Below are 15,334 nucleotides of genomic sequence, written 5' to 3'. Positions count from 1 at the left end.
CTCTCTCTCTCTCTCTCTCTAAAACCCAAATTCCATCTCTCTCTCTAAAACTCCATCTCTCTCACACACATAAAGGTATGCTTGTGTTCGAGTTCAAGCTAAACCCCTTGGCTGGTAAACTCACAGAGAAGCGAAGAGAGAGAGATGGAGTTTTAGAGAGAGAGAAAGAGGGAGTTTGAATATGGTGTCATTTTAGTGTTTGTTTGGATAAAAAATTTATGGTCAGGGGTCCGGGGTATTGTAAGATAGAAAAGATGGAGACCTTTTGTTTATAAGTAATATTTTCAATTCTTGAGTCTCATAAGATATATAAGTTAAAAATAGAGGATAATGAGATATTTTCTTATTTAAAAATATAATCAAACACTTCACAAGCATATAATCCAATCACATAAAAGCTATAAACATATATCTACATAAAAGGGATCCTCAAAATTTAGAATCAAATGTCCAATCTATCATCCATCATTTCATATTTTGTACTATTAAATTTTTTTTATAACAAAACGAGCGAATAGAAAGTTCTTTAACTAGGGTTTGTAGAGAATAAGTAAATTCAGGCCTTTAGAATATAAAAAATAGTTATATATCTTAGTGAAAATTTTAGAACATGAAGATATTAATAGCAATGTAGAGAGATAAAGTTAATGATAAAGTTACATGAAATTAGGATCAGCAGTGGCTTGTTTTGGGGTAACCTTGCAAGGCGTTTGGGTGCTTCCTTGAGACCAAGACGTATCTGAAATTTGTGAAGAGAGAGAGAGAGGAATTATAGCTAATGAGAGAGAGATAATAGCACTATAGCTTTCTGTCTCAACCCATATCTCTTTTTAAGCCTCAAAATTCCAATGGGTGAATATTTTGAGGAATGAAATTTCTTTTTCCTTATTAACACTTCACAAAAAAGATATATGCAAAATACATTATAATAAGGATAGAGGTATTTTGGTCATAAAAAAATATTTTAGGAAAAAAAAAATGTGGAGAAAAAAAACTCATGCCAACCAGTACCCATGCATCCTCTCTTCTAATCATATTCTTATTTTGAGTTTGAGTGTTTGCTTCATGTTACCACAAACATTTGTCAAAATGATACCTGAGCACAACTTTATTGGCCTAACCCACTCCATCATAGTCAACATAACTTTTTCTTTATGGATTGTGCCTCTGCCACTTTATTCTTAAAGGTTCTTCTATTTCTTTCTTGGTTCTATAATATTGCTACCATAAATATTATCTAAAAGTTGTAATTCCATAGCTCAAATAGCTGGCTAATAGAGCTTGAAGGGGCTCACTGTACATTAGCCAACTTGAAATGCAAACAGCATAAGTTTGAGGCCAACCCACACCGCAAGAACCACATGATCGATACCGTCGCTATCTTCCTTGCACATCAAAAAAAATGTTAATATTCATCCCTCTTCTCTAAATTCCATCAGCACGAGCAATTTTACCTATAGAAAAAGCCACACAAATTCCTGGAACTTGTAAGGAACCAGGATTTCTAGGTCTTTGAGATTACACCACTGGGTCTATCGAAAGTTAGGACTTTATATGCTGCTTTAACTGAGAAGCTTTCGGCCTCATTGTGTTCCCACATCTGTTTGTCAGATTTTAGATGGGGGTAATACATGAGTTGGAGAGTAGCATCGGGCCAGCATACAGCTCGACGAAAGCATCACTCACCCTTATCTTAAGTTACAAAATAATCGGTTCGCTCACTCTTATTTTAAGTTACAAAATAATCTGTCTCCATTAGTGGTGGTCTTTTTTTTTTTTTTTTTGTAAGTAACTCTATTACTACTTGGTCAAAAAAGCATTATTCATGCGGTTTTTTTATTGAGCTTCGAATAAAAGGTGCAGATGGCATACAGATGCATCTGTAACGGTAAAGGTACGGTGCACTAAATTTTATCATGGTGTATAATTTTGATGTAAAATATTTTTAAGATTATTTCAAAATTTATTTTCATATTTAATTATAAAATTTTAAATTTTAAATATAGTTAAAATCAAGTAGATCTATAAAACATATCAAAATCTTGACAATGGATGGTGTAGATATCAAAATCTTGACAATGGATGGTGTAGATATTATGTTGTAAAATGTATTATTTTTAAAACTTAAAATCTTTTTATTTTTCATAGTCGTACATATGGACGTAGAGATGATCAATCAAATGGTTTTTTCAAAATTAAAAGTACCTTTTCCCAGGATTTTTGAGGGACATCAGTGATTCTGGTTGCATCCTTAGATAAACTTTTTCCTTGAATAAACCTTCCCTGCAGTTGTCAAAAAAAAAAAAAAAAAAAAAAAACATCATTCATATATGGTGAGTTGGCATGTTGCATCCGTAGCTGTAGAAGTAAGGTCCACCTTCAAATTTGGAAGCAATGGCTCTCATGGCCGTCCAAGGTCTGTCACGCATCCCCAATCCTGCAAATCTGAACCTCCTTCCCTCACCCACCGATCCCTTCTCTGTGAGACCATTGCAAAGACGTAAGTAAACACTGTGAACCCCTCTTCATGGCACCTTTGTCTTTCTTCTAATTCATGGCCTGAAACTGAATGAATGTCGTTGCCTAGTTTAAGAACTGATTGTATTTGATATAAGGATTGTTGATCAGCCCATTTCCTTATTCTTGAAAAATTTTCCGTTTACTTGAATGGATGAGAAAAATTTTCCGTTTACTTGCATAGATGAGAGCTCGTTGTTTCTTGGGCAATAATGGCGAGAACCATCTAGTGTTCCAGAATGATTGTGGGAAGAGAACACAATGCAAATGAATGTATCTTGAAAGAGTTCGAGAGTGAAAGAAAACAACCCCGAAAGATCTTGCGAGAGAAATAGAAAGCCCACACTTCATCTTGCATGTCTAGTTGTTTCTTTCTGCCCATTTCAATTGTCTTTTGCAATATTTTTTGTTGAAATATTTAGTTTGGGTGGCTGGGGAGTGCAGAGGATAAGCCATTCGTTTATGTCTGTGTGTTGAAATTTTGCTCTTGTTCTATTTGTGGAAGTCAGAACTGTTATTTATTGGATGCTTGTATAATTTAATTTTTTTTCCTGGATTTATAATGCTTTTGGGTGGGATATTATCTCCTTGATTCCCTCCAAGTTGAGGATTTCCATGGGTTTATGGTTACCTTTTGAAATTGCAGTGATTGAAGGGTTTGGAAATTTGTCTCTAAAAAAAATCAGGGTTTGAAATCATTAAATGTCATTTTATATGAAAAGGGAACTTAGGTTTCTGTGGATTGTACTATTTCTACTTTATGGCCTTACATTTCTTTATTCAGTTTTAGGTTTTATTTTGTGTGTAAATGGTGGAAATTCAGTGGAAATTGAAGACTTTTCATGACAATCTAAATAGAAAATTCAAAACATATGACAAGGTGTATGAGGAAACAGCTTCAAATTCAGTTTTAGGTTTTATTTTTACTTGCATTCTACAGGATGTTTATGGCAACCATTGAAAATAGAAGCTAGAGGGAATACTCGCACAGAAAATCATAAAGTAAGGAATCGGAGGATGCAAAAGAAGGTAAACTTGTATATTATTCTTGTTTGAATAAACAACTTTCCTACTTTGCTGGGATTTAAAATGCTTTGCATGCATTTTCTTTTTCACAAAATTCCTTTGTGAAACTTGCCTCTTGTTTAGATTGTATCTGCTCATGTCCTAGTGGGATAAATACATAAATTTCATATTAACATTTCTCTAATTTAACTCCTTTTATTTCCAAATAGTTCATTGGCTCAGCTCATAAACCAAGGCTCTCTGTTTTCTGTTCTGAAAAGCAACTGTATGCTCTACTTGTTGATGATCAAAACAAGAAGTGTTTATTTTATGGAAGTACTACACAGAAATCTATCCGTGGGATCCCATCTTGCAGTACCAAAGTAAGTACATTTCCATCTCATCATAACTTCTAAGAAATTCTGAATACTATGTATTTTAGAAAAGAGTTTCTCTTAATTTATTTGAGATTCTGATATTTAATACTTTAACACTTCAAATCATTTATTAAAGAGGCGAACTTGGGTAGTTACTCGCTAGGATCCCTATCACAAGAAACCTGGTCCGACTCTGGTGAGTCTGAGTCGGACTGGGGTAGTTATAACTCTTCTGTTCATTGTTCTTTGTTTTGCTTAAAACCTGAGACCTGTGGTTCCTGAGTTTTTCAGCCTGGAATCGCTTGGCCCCCGATTCTGTCCATCTGGTATGATTCCCAAGACAGGCCAATGATTTTTTAATTACTGCTTCAAATGAAAATGGGTTTCATGGCAATGTAATTATTCAAAAATTTCATGTCGACATGTATAGTTATGTAAATGTCATCTTTGTTTCCCATGATTATCCCTATTCATAAGTATCTTCATGTATTATTTCTTCCTTTGTGTTTTGGTAATCAGCTATTTGATCTTTCAGTGTGATAGGTTTGGGAAGCAAATGTCTTATGTATGCTCGCACATGTGTGCATATGTATATATGTTTGAGTACATGTATTTATTTGCATATTGATATTCTTTCTGTTGTCACTATATTTTGGTGTAGTTATTCTACAGATATAACTATGTGAGATTCGTTATAAAGTTTTAGCAATTTTATTTATTTTCTCCTGATAGTAATATGTCATCAACTGTAATATTTAAATACAAGGTAAAAAAAGGGGAAGTAGCAGAGCAGAAACTAAACACTGCTGGCCTCTAAATCTTGGATAAAGGAGCTAAGGAAACCCTACTCACAGCATGAAACTCAAATTTTAAATTTTCCCATGATGTTCCTGCATTAGTCAATATGCCTTTCACCGTGTCAATCTCCCTATGTACATAGTTAACTTTGATTATGGTAATTAAGGAAAGCTCCAAAATTATGACAGGGATATTTGTTATGGAGGCAGCTTAGCCCAGAAATCCTGGCCATTATATTGGGCCAGCCTATCAGCCATATAATTGATGCATACTAAGATCATTTATAGGGTAATTCAATTTCTATATTTCACCAAATATGATAGAATATTTGGAGAAATCGTACTTGAGACATCTTGCAGTTTTGAGTGAATGACTACTGACAATGGCAAGATACATAAACCCTTATGAATACTGACAATGGCAAGATACATAAACCCTTATGACTACTGACAATGGCAAGATACATAAACCCTTATGACTATTCATACCTCTAACAATTTGTTCAGTTCCGCCCCAAGATCAGTCCACAAGCCAACAAGAGAATCCCAAGCGGTTTGGCAAAAGGTATGAAACTATATCTCTTAGGTTTCACAATGGAGAATGCTCTGTTACATGTCTAAAGCTGCTGGATTTGGAGTTGCTAAGGATATCTTGCACAGAGCACCAATCTGCCGTGGCCTTTTTTAGGATGTAATCCCCCAATGACCTTCTGTTTTCTTCTGTGTATTTGCATTGTCTTAAGCACGGCATGTGCTGATGTGCAAGTTAAATATACAACCTCGAAGGATTTGCATGAGACGTTATAACATCTCCCTTCCTATCTCTTACGATTACCTAAAATAGCATAGTGGTAAGCCACCATTTAGAATATGTAGAAATCGATATAGTAACATATAAACTGGTGCTAAAATAATGGGGCCAACAAGATATTTCATTAATTGATGTGCTGAAACCTGGAGTCTTAATGGCTTTAGAGGAAGTGTTCACGTATGGGAAGTGGCTTCCCACTGATGAAAGGATGCATAAGTTGGCTTAGTCATTTTATGACAATTAGGTGACCTAGCGACAAGCTGGTTCAACCCATCTTGATCCATTTCTCTCCCCATTTCCTGGACTGAATGGATCGAGTACAGATTGGTGGATCCATACCTGTCCAGGTTTGAGTTGGAGTCATTGTCTTGGTTAATCCAAAGTGATCAAAAGATGCCAGGTATGGAGTGACTAAGGTGACAATTGCCACTCAAGAACTGCTCGTAGTGTTATCCAGACACTCCAGCCATGGATCGGTGCTGCTTGTCCACAAGTGTCAGCATTCACACGGTGTAATACGAATCATATATTGCGCAGGCTTCGGTTTGAACTCAGTACCGATTGACTATTATACAAAATCTGTGTGTTGTACTGCTTTTCTAAGTGCTTCTTTTGTGTCATAAATATGAGAATTTTGTTTTATACTTGCAAATTATATTGTTTTATTTTAATAATTGTACAAACATGTCTTTCCATATCAGCTTTTTAGGTTGAAGTACTAGACACCTTTGACATGTGTTGGCCATCTATCCTCCTGTCCGTGCCCATGTGACACTGGTTGTTGTTAACTGGCTCTATAAAGTAACCCATGTAGAAAAGCCGAGCAACTTCTGACCTCTCCCAATTAGCTTGTCGAGATTTCTTGTATTAGGTAAACATAAAAAATAAATAGAACCATGCAATTTTGATAATTTAACTACCAGGCAAATAGCAAATCATGGTTAATTGAGGAACAAATAATGCCTTGAACTTTTATACAGAGCAGTATCAACCCAACCTACTTTGGCAGTATTGACTCTAGAGCCATTGACATCGTAAAAAGATTGATTTCCTTCAAATGGAACTGAATAGGGCAATAATTTTACATTCCCACTCAAATGATTGACAATACTAAGTCAAGATGCCGAAACAGACTGACAAGAAGTGGATAATGAATCAGGTGTAATTGATAAAGAACTGAAGGGTGCATAGAGAACCTCTTGAAGGTTCACACTTGAGAATATGCAACAATGAGTGCGTTCTGTTGCTCCAACTAATATAGACCAACTTCCAAAAGTTTTTAGAAGTTTTAAGAACTCCTATCATGCTTACAGTAGCTAAAAGAAAAACAATTCAGCAGCCAAAACCCTGAAAAAATGCTATTTAGGTGCGGATCTGAGAAATTGAACAAAAAACTCATCAAACTCTAAATTTGCATAGTGTCTAAGATGCCCTATAGGATATATAGATAGGGGACAGGTGTGGAAAGCAGGGATCTCACCCTACAGTTTTCAAAATCCAGAAATATGCATATGATATGGATATGGGTATCCTCTTCTCATACAATGATGAATATATTGTATGATACATAAATATATGCTTCCAAGAGATGTTGCATATATATGGTACATCGTTTTATATGTACTCGTATCCTAGGAGGATCCGGCATTAACTTCGTAATCTACATTGTGCGCTACCTTTACATTGTGCATATACAACTATTTGTGCATGGCATAGAATCCCATGGTCTTGCTCAATGCTTCAAGATTTTGCGTGTTTGACTTGAACTTGGGAGAGTAACTCAGACCTGGCAGGTGCTAGTTCCAAGCAAAAAACCTTGGGGACGGGCTCTCACTGTTTCCCAAGATTTCTTTGTTATTTTTTGAAGATTCGGGGTATAAGCCCAACTCACTGGCTTGGACCCCATTCCTGTCTGGTTCTAGGGCCAAGTCTGAGTTTAAATGCATTGATCTTGCTTGTAGAGCCTCTAGTACTTGTATTGTTGAACCCGGAATGGTGCAAGGAACAAGAAGAGCCTATGTCTTTATGTAGGATTTCAGACTATTGACACATGGATCACCTAAAAATTAGGGTGTCTGCAGAGAAATAGATATAACTTATTCAATACAATAACTGATTGGCTCCAAACCAGAGTCACTAGAAAGCTTAAACAGAAGGGTTTCATTAAATGGGAAAATCATGTCTGGTAGTACAATTTGTATGGTACGAAAAAAATGCATCAAATAATACTTTTTTGGTTAAAAATTTTATTTTCTGATATATGTCGGCATTGTGGACATTCCTACTAAGTTTTGTTGAATTATGAGGAATCGCCACATAATGGTTCCAACTCTAGGTTCCAGACCTGGACATGAGATTGTTGTTTTAATGCTGTAGATGGATTACCCAAATTATTGATTCTTAAATGTATATTTGATTAATTTCTGCTACAGATTTACTATAATAGACTGATTAGGGCTTTGGATATCTAATGTTTCAAGCCTAGTCTTAATCCATGTCAGAATCAGAGAGTCTCGTGTAGACGTCTCATTAACTGGTTGAATAAAATACAATGAAAGGGTTTGCCTTTATATACAGAGTGTCTGAGGTACAAAAGACTAGAATACCTTGATAGAAGTTGCTAGGCAGAAATACATCCAATATCTGTACATATACATGTGCACATGTGTCATTAGGCTGGACAACCAAATAGGGCATCATGATGACCATTTACACCAATCTTTTGGATTTAATTTGGAATATATCTTTCAACCATCACATTTAATTCATTATTCTTGGTTTGGTTTACCAGTCAATTCGGTGCATCATAACAGCCGTTGCTCATGAAGGGAATGTATCTTCACTAGTCATTTTGGTTTGGTAGTCACCTGAACGAGTCATAACTCCAAAATATTGTTTTGCTCCACAATCCAAAAAAAAAAATGGAGTGCATGTCCACATGAATCATTTCTAGACATTCTAAATTTTGAGTTAACTAATACTAAAAACTTAGACACGTGGTTGTGGTCCATCGACAATCAATGGAAGTGTGTCGTTGAATGGTGATTTCAAAATAATAATGTTTCTTTGGAAGCTTTGGCAATGCACAATCTGAATGGAAGAGTAATTTTGATAGGCATTTAATGAGTGTGCATTGTTGGTTCTCAAAGAAAATCAACAGAAGCATTGCGTCATTCTTGACCATTACTCTATGGGGCCATTTGGATACCTGGATACTCTCTCTTTCTCTAACTTGCTCGCAAGGCTTGCAACCCTAGCTCTCTCCCCAAGAGTCTCCAACCGCTCAAAGCTTTCTGCACTCTCTCCTTCACACTCCCTTCCACACAAAAAACTACCGTCCTTTTTTATGTATGTTCCCTTTGTTTTTTTCTTTTTTTTTTTTTGGTGTTTCTATTCTTCTCTCTATAATCGTATATTGTGCTGATTTTTATTCTGGTGGGGGTTTCTGCTCAAAGTATGTCGTGGAGAATTTGTGCCTGCTCAAAAGTCTGTATTCTCGTTAATTTGTGCTGCATATGTCTGGTTTAAGATGTGTTAAGTGTTGCATTAGTTTTGTATAAATCAAAGTTGATTATTTCCTGTTAGATTTTCTTGGACATGAAAATGATCTGCAAGAAGCATAACTTGTGTCTTAATTTGTAATGAGCTTGTGTCTTAACAATATGAAAGAATGATGATCCTCATCCGAGTAATAGTGCCTTAACTGATTCACCCTTTGAGATATTTCCAAGAAATTGAGGATAATCGAAATTTTAGGAGCTAAAAGTGCAACTACAGATAATATTGGAAAGGAATATGAAGAATTTCTCAGTATTCCAAGGAATCTTCCCAAAATAAGAAAACCAGATACAACTTGCAGGCTTGGAGAAAATCAAAATATCGAATCTAAGAGACATCATAGGTGATTGCTTTGATTGTTTGAGAAAGCATGCGTATTTGTGAGTTCATGTTGCATACTGATGCATTTTTCTCATGTGCATGTGATTATGTAAAATTTGATTTATTGTATATGTGTGTGTGTGTGTGTGTGGAGAGAGAGAGAGAGAGAGAGAGAGAGAGAGAGAGAGAGATTCCTGACTATTATGCAAATTACTTCTGCTCTCATTTGATTTAGGAAAGTTCACTCTTCAGTTTGCTCAATTAATTAGTAGATTTGATTTACCATGTAATATTGCAAATCCCAAACAAAGATTTCAAATTTCCACGTATAATTTCAATCTGAAACTGACAGGAAGCTGCAGAACGAGTTGGTGAAGAGCTTGTCAAGGCCTGCATCAGACAGAACATTAATGAAATATCATCTTTTGACCCCAACGGATTTGCCCGAGGGCAACGAATGGAGGCTTTTGAGATTGCTATTCGGAAACATGGATTTTTGCCACATGGACGGTAACAAGGGAAGGCTTATCTCATCGCATGTAAGTTAGCTTTTTTGGTTACAAGTTTCGTAGATAGAAAAGAAACAACTGCATCTGTTTGTTAAATGTTTTATGCATTTTAATTGATATGTAAATTGTCGGATTTTAGTAGCTTTTAATGAGATTGCTTAGGTCGAAGTTTGACATATTCTACTGCATAGTTTTATTGCAATATCTTCTTGTATTATACCCAACATCTACAATATTTAGAATTATAACATTACTCTTAAGCGAATTGCTACAGGTTTTGGCACAAGTAATGTTCCTACATGCTCTCATGCTTGTTGTCATGGAACTCATTCACGATATGTCTTGATGAATTCTCTCTCTGAATTGTCTAAAATAAATATCCATGGTAGCATAAAATCGAATGCACCTTTGTATGGAAGGCAATAGTAGCTTTTTTATTTTTTATTTTTTCTTTTTGGTTACATTGGTAAGATATGGTAGCTTTAATGACCTATATCGAACCACTATCTTCAAAGGGTCGCTGAGATCATTTTATGGTTGAGTACTATAATCTGGTGGCATGAAGATATTTGCCTCTGCTGGAAAGTTTATGTTCATAAGATTCTTATGACGAGATGATAGAAATGCTGCACATGCGAACTTTTCACGGCACATGTATGTATGTATACCATATGCAATTGTTTTATGTATGTAATTGAATGTATATGTAAGACATTGACATTCCCTAGCACCTTGCAAAATTCTTATATTGTGAATAGAGAATGTTATTAGCATCAATTTTGAACAAAAGAAAAGAGATGGGTGGCAAAACTTCGATCCTAAGTGCCAGCCTTTTCTAGGAAACGCTTTGTGAATCCTATCTGATAGTCTTCTTTGCTGATAGAGGGAGCCATAGGAGCATCTTTCTCCATAACTGGGGCAAAGCAATCACTGAAGAGGGACATGGCCTTCGAAGCTCCCATTTATTAATGATCATGTTTGGGGTCTCGGAGGGCTCATTGGAGGAGTGTGAGATTTTAAATGCTCAACTCACTGGTAGGAGGGTCAGAAAGAAAGGGTGATGATGGCCTTCAGGATGGGGGTGGGGGGGGGGGGGGATGGGAAGATTCTCCCAGAGTTGCACTTAGGGTGCAAAGAATAAGGAGAGTGGAGGAGAAAGGAGTGACAGCGATGACCCCTGAGGCGAAACAAGATTATTTGATTCCGAGATTTCATTTTGGAGACAAGAGTTCCACATGATGGCGTTTGGAGAAGGATAAGAAATGGTTGAAATGTGTTTAGGTGTCACCAATTCTTTGATATATGTTGATCTTGGGTTCTATAAACATCCAAAATTGAATATTTTAGACAAAGCAAATCGAATCAAAATGCAATTTAAAATGTCATAATTTCAAGAATACCCCTCAGGAATAAACCATTTATGGTGCCAAACTTGTGTTGATATTCCACAAAATCGCAAGTACCACAGAAGAGAGATTCCACAGAAGACATTCATCCTTGACAATGCCGCAAAAATTGATCCAAATTGTAAAATAAAGGGATGCAAAAATATGTGTTGGTGCAAATTTTGTCACCTTTTTGTTTTTGGCAGCATTTTCTTGAGCTGACAACGATAGGTTGTATTAGCTCATGGATAACCACCATTGCATTTTCACACAGTGAAGGACCAATATACCATTTTCCACATGAATCTAATCTCAATCATTCATTTGACCTTTTTGAGGGGCAAATCTGAGTCCTCCATTTTGTCTTTTCAGAATTAAATCACAACCCTCCTCGTATCATTTTCTTCATGATCATAGTCCAGCTCTTCTTCAACGAAATCATTTTTTTTTTTCGTTTTTGGAAATACATCAAAAAGTTGCTCCAACAAAGTAATGTTGGACCACATGTACTGATATTTTACGAGAAAATATGAGGTAGGTAGGAGATAGAGATACCCAAAAGCCAAAAAATGTTCATCCAAATTGCTGCAAGGTCTCCCAAATTTTGAAATCCAAGAGTGTCCTTGTATTCATGTCTCTTTCTATCTCTCATCCCTCTTCTATTGACCAATTGCATTAGTTTCTTGGTCTTTCTTTTTGTTTGCAAATTATTCTCACTGCAAATTGGGTTTCGACCCCAAATAATGAAAAAAAGGCTCTGATGAATATGATGTTCTTTTTCATAAACGATGTCATGTTTCGTGTGTATTTAATAGGAAACCTCATTTTGTAGAAATAGCTCAATTTTACAATGTATTTATTTGGAACCAATGCAGTCCGATAGGGACATAATCGATGTTATTTATGTAAAGTTGAAATTGGAGATCATGATTACCTCTTCATTATATGTGCTTTTGTGGATGAGATCCTCCTATAACGTATTTGTTCCAAGGAAAGTTAAAAAACAAGGTCCTATGACAAGCTTTAGAATGATCATTCAAGGGACGATGAAATAGCAAATTTGACATTGCAAATAGTGATTTAGACATTAATTACCCCTACGAATGCAAGAGAGAAATGGAAAATACAAACTCCTGATTGCTTGATGTGTGGTGAAGTTATTATGTACCTAATAGATCGTATATATATATTAGTTTCATCATCATCATTTTAACCTTTTTCCAATCAATTGGAATCGGTTAAAGCATATATTGTAAGACTAAATCCTCACGTATTGTAAAATTTCAAAGAAATTAGTACCACATGTTGGATTCCCACATAGACGACTAAGGTCTAAAAAAACAAATTGGTGACTCGGATCGGCCGTCAAAAAAATGGTCCGGTTAAGTGATTAGGCCGAGTGAATAACCAATAAAAACTAGAAAAGATTAGAATGGCAAATAAAAAAAAAATTTGCGAACAAAAAAATTTGGAAAAATTGTAAATGAAAAGTGGGGTTAGTTCAGTTCTCTAATAGAATTAGTCAGTTCATGGTGGGTGGGATCCGAACCGGATCAGCTCCTGGCTCTCATTTTGGATAAGCCAATTCCAATCCGAATCACCTTATTTTTTTAAGCCCTGCTAAATGCAAGAGGGAAACAAAATTGTTACGTAAAACTTCAGTAAGGGAAACTAGATCGGGGACTTATCACCTTATTTTACTCCATTCTTAAGCAGTCTAAGTAACGGATACCTTAAAAAAAGCCTAGTTTTTAGGCTTAGGAACTTGAAGCTGAAAACATATTGAAAAAAAAATAAAATAAAGGCAAAGCTGTTCACATCACACAGCACCCGATCCCACGTGCTTTTTTTCCTTCTGAAATTTGGGCATTAGGAATTAATTCAAATAATGGGTAAAGATTCCCAACCCTCCATTGATTCTCATTAGCCACTGCTCTCCCTTCTCTTCTCTTTCTCTCTTCTAAATATCTCTCTCTCTCTCTAAAAACTTCACTCAACCTTATTCTATGCACTGTCTGAGGAATTGGAACAAAGAGAACTCACAAATACACAGGGCTCTGCTCCCACATTCACCAGCCCCAAGACGATAGAGAGAGAGACAGAGAGTACAACTCGCATTGGTTCCCTTCAAAAAAAATAAAAAAATAAATACAACTTGCATCTGGAAAATAGAATATTGAATCGAATATAAAAATAAAATTGCAAGAAGAAAATTTTGGGGTAAAAAAAAATTAAAAAATTAAATGGAAAGAATATCTATACAACAAAGAAATCGCCCCCAAAAATTGTTTTTTACACCTGCCGCTTTCTCACTCATCCATATGGCTGTGTAGCCGTGAATTCTTAGGTTTCTCTCTCTAAAACAAGTAAAGATCATTGATGGGATTCTCTCTCTGAACCCGGGTCCGTATTTTTTTTCTCTGGGTTTCTCTTTCAACCTCATTCTCAGAGCAATTTGCAGAGCATTGATGAAATTTCAGCAAGTGGAGCGATTTGCAGAGCACTGATGAAATTTCAGCACGTGGGGTGGAGAATAAGGAGTGAAAAATGACAAGGGAAATCTAGAGAGAGAAGTCCGATTCAGTCGGCCAAGAATGGCCACACACGGACAAGATCGTAAGGCGCCCACAGGCTGTCGAGTGGGCACGGGCGCCCTGAGTCGAGCCTGAGCCATGGCTTCCCCTTCCCGCTCCAATGCAGCAAGCTCACCGGCCCCGGATGTAAATCCCGGCACAATCCCTTCAAATTGTCGCCTCCCAGACCGTGCTGGTTCCATCGATGCTCGACCGCCCTCACTTTGCCGGCGAAAACCAGCAGAAACGGAGGCAACGAACCCAGCTCGTAAATTCTCTTTCCCTTCTGGACTTCCATCCAAGACTCCAATCTCTGTGTGTAACCCCCCTCTCTCCACTTGCTCAAATCGATCACCATCACTCCTGTGTTGAAGTAGCAGGCCTTGTTCGAACGATCTTTGAACGTTTTTGTGAGCTCAGGATCGGCCCAAAACGCGTCGGTGAAATACTTGGTGAAATTGGCGTGACAGTATTCGGGGGCGGCGAGCACCTGGTTATCGAGGTCGATGGCCCATAGCTTCGCTATGTCATCGACGACCACGAGGTCGGAGTCGAGGTACACGACGCGGGGGACTGAGGGCGGGAGGAGGTCGGCGAGGTATATGCGTGCATAGTTGAGTGGCTGGTCGAGGGCACGGCGAACCGACAACGAGATCTTGTCACGCACCGACCGTGGGTCGAACTTATAGAGCCGAAAGCTCAAATATGGGAACGTCGCAACGAGTGTGCGGCGGAGGTCGTCGGCCCGGTGAGACGCCAGAAGGTGGAAGAAGAGATTCTCGGGGCACGACGCGTGCCGCAGCACAGACAGTATTCCGGCCACCGATCCCCGGAGATAGGTCGCATCAAGCGTCATCGTGATGTGGATGAGTGCAGGATCGTCGGACGGTGCTGCATTCGTCTCTTCTCTGATGCGGGGGCATTCGCGGCCATTGCGGAAGGCCGGGGCCTCATGGAACACAGGCAGCTCCCGCTGTCGAGAAGCCCGGTGGAGAGTGTCGGATTTTGGAGAGGCGGTGGCGGCATCGGTGGCGGCGAGGAGGGCGGCCAGGGAGAAGAACAAGAACCAGGTGGTGGTTCTTCCTAATCTTCTTGGCGGAGCCATTGCAATTTAGAGAGAAGAAACCAATTTAGAGAGAGAGAGAGGAATTGGTTTCTTTAGCTGGTCTGAAACCCTGAGAGAGAGAGAGAGAGAGAGAGAGAGAGAGGAGGCGGGCGAAATGAGGGAATTGGGTTCTTGAAGAGAGAGAGAGAGAGAGAGAGAGAGAGGATGATGATAATGGAGAAATGGAAGGTAATGGGTTTTATGCGGGAAGCCAGAGTGTTGGAATAATTGGGCGGTGATCCAGCCTGTAAAGACGCGTACTCGTTTTTTATTTTTCTCTCTTTTTATATCTTTCCAATTCAATGCGAGTTGTAGAGAGAGTGAGGGAGGCTCGTAAAAATAAAGACATGGGAGGGTTCCATGTGGATGACGAAGG

At 37.7% G+C, this 15,334-nt stretch overlaps 2 protein-coding genes across 4 annotated transcripts; one reads left to right on the top strand and one right to left on the bottom strand.

Annotated features, from left to right (window-relative positions):
* Window positions 1–2,356: 2,356 nt before the first annotated feature.
* Window positions 2,357–11,294, top strand: LOC18433678 (Ribosomal L18p/L5e family protein). Of its 3 annotated transcripts, none has more exons than XM_011624809.3 (5): window positions 2,357–2,500; window positions 3,458–3,546; window positions 3,753–3,905; window positions 9,739–9,925; window positions 10,779–11,294. In XM_011624809.3, exons 1-4 carry the CDS (start codon window positions 2,395–2,397, stop codon window positions 9,898–9,900), a joined length of 510 nt encoding a protein of 169 aa, XP_011623111.1. In that variant the 5' UTR covers window positions 2,357–2,394; the 3' UTR covers window positions 9,901–9,925; window positions 10,779–11,294. The 3 variants fall into 3 exon arrangements, with proteins under 3 accessions (XP_011623111.1, XP_088708837.1, XP_020522476.1); XM_088852711.1 differs by lacking the exon at window positions 10,779–11,294 and adding an exon at window positions 4,191–4,225 and having other exon boundaries at window positions 9,739–10,160; XM_020666817.2 differs by lacking the exon at window positions 10,779–11,294 and having other exon boundaries at window positions 9,739–10,160.
* A 2,087-nt stretch (window positions 11,295–13,381) lies between these two features.
* Window positions 13,382–15,010, bottom strand: LOC18433679 (putative galacturonosyltransferase-like 3). The gene has a single exon (XM_006843761.4). The coding sequence runs from the start codon at window positions 14,956–14,958 to the stop codon at window positions 13,861–13,863; it is 1,098 nt and encodes a 365-aa protein (XP_006843824.1). The 5' UTR covers window positions 14,959–15,010; the 3' UTR covers window positions 13,382–13,860.
* Window positions 15,011–15,334: the final 324 nt, after the last annotated feature.

This window comes from Amborella trichopoda, chromosome 12 (genome assembly GCF_054954075.1).
Source record: "Amborella trichopoda isolate Santa Cruz 75 chromosome 12, AtrichopodaSantaCruz75HAP2 v2.0, whole genome shotgun sequence".
Lineage (NCBI taxonomy): Eukaryota > Viridiplantae > Streptophyta > Magnoliopsida > Amborellales > Amborellaceae > Amborella > Amborella trichopoda.
This window is presented reverse-complemented; position numbering and strand designations above follow the sequence as displayed.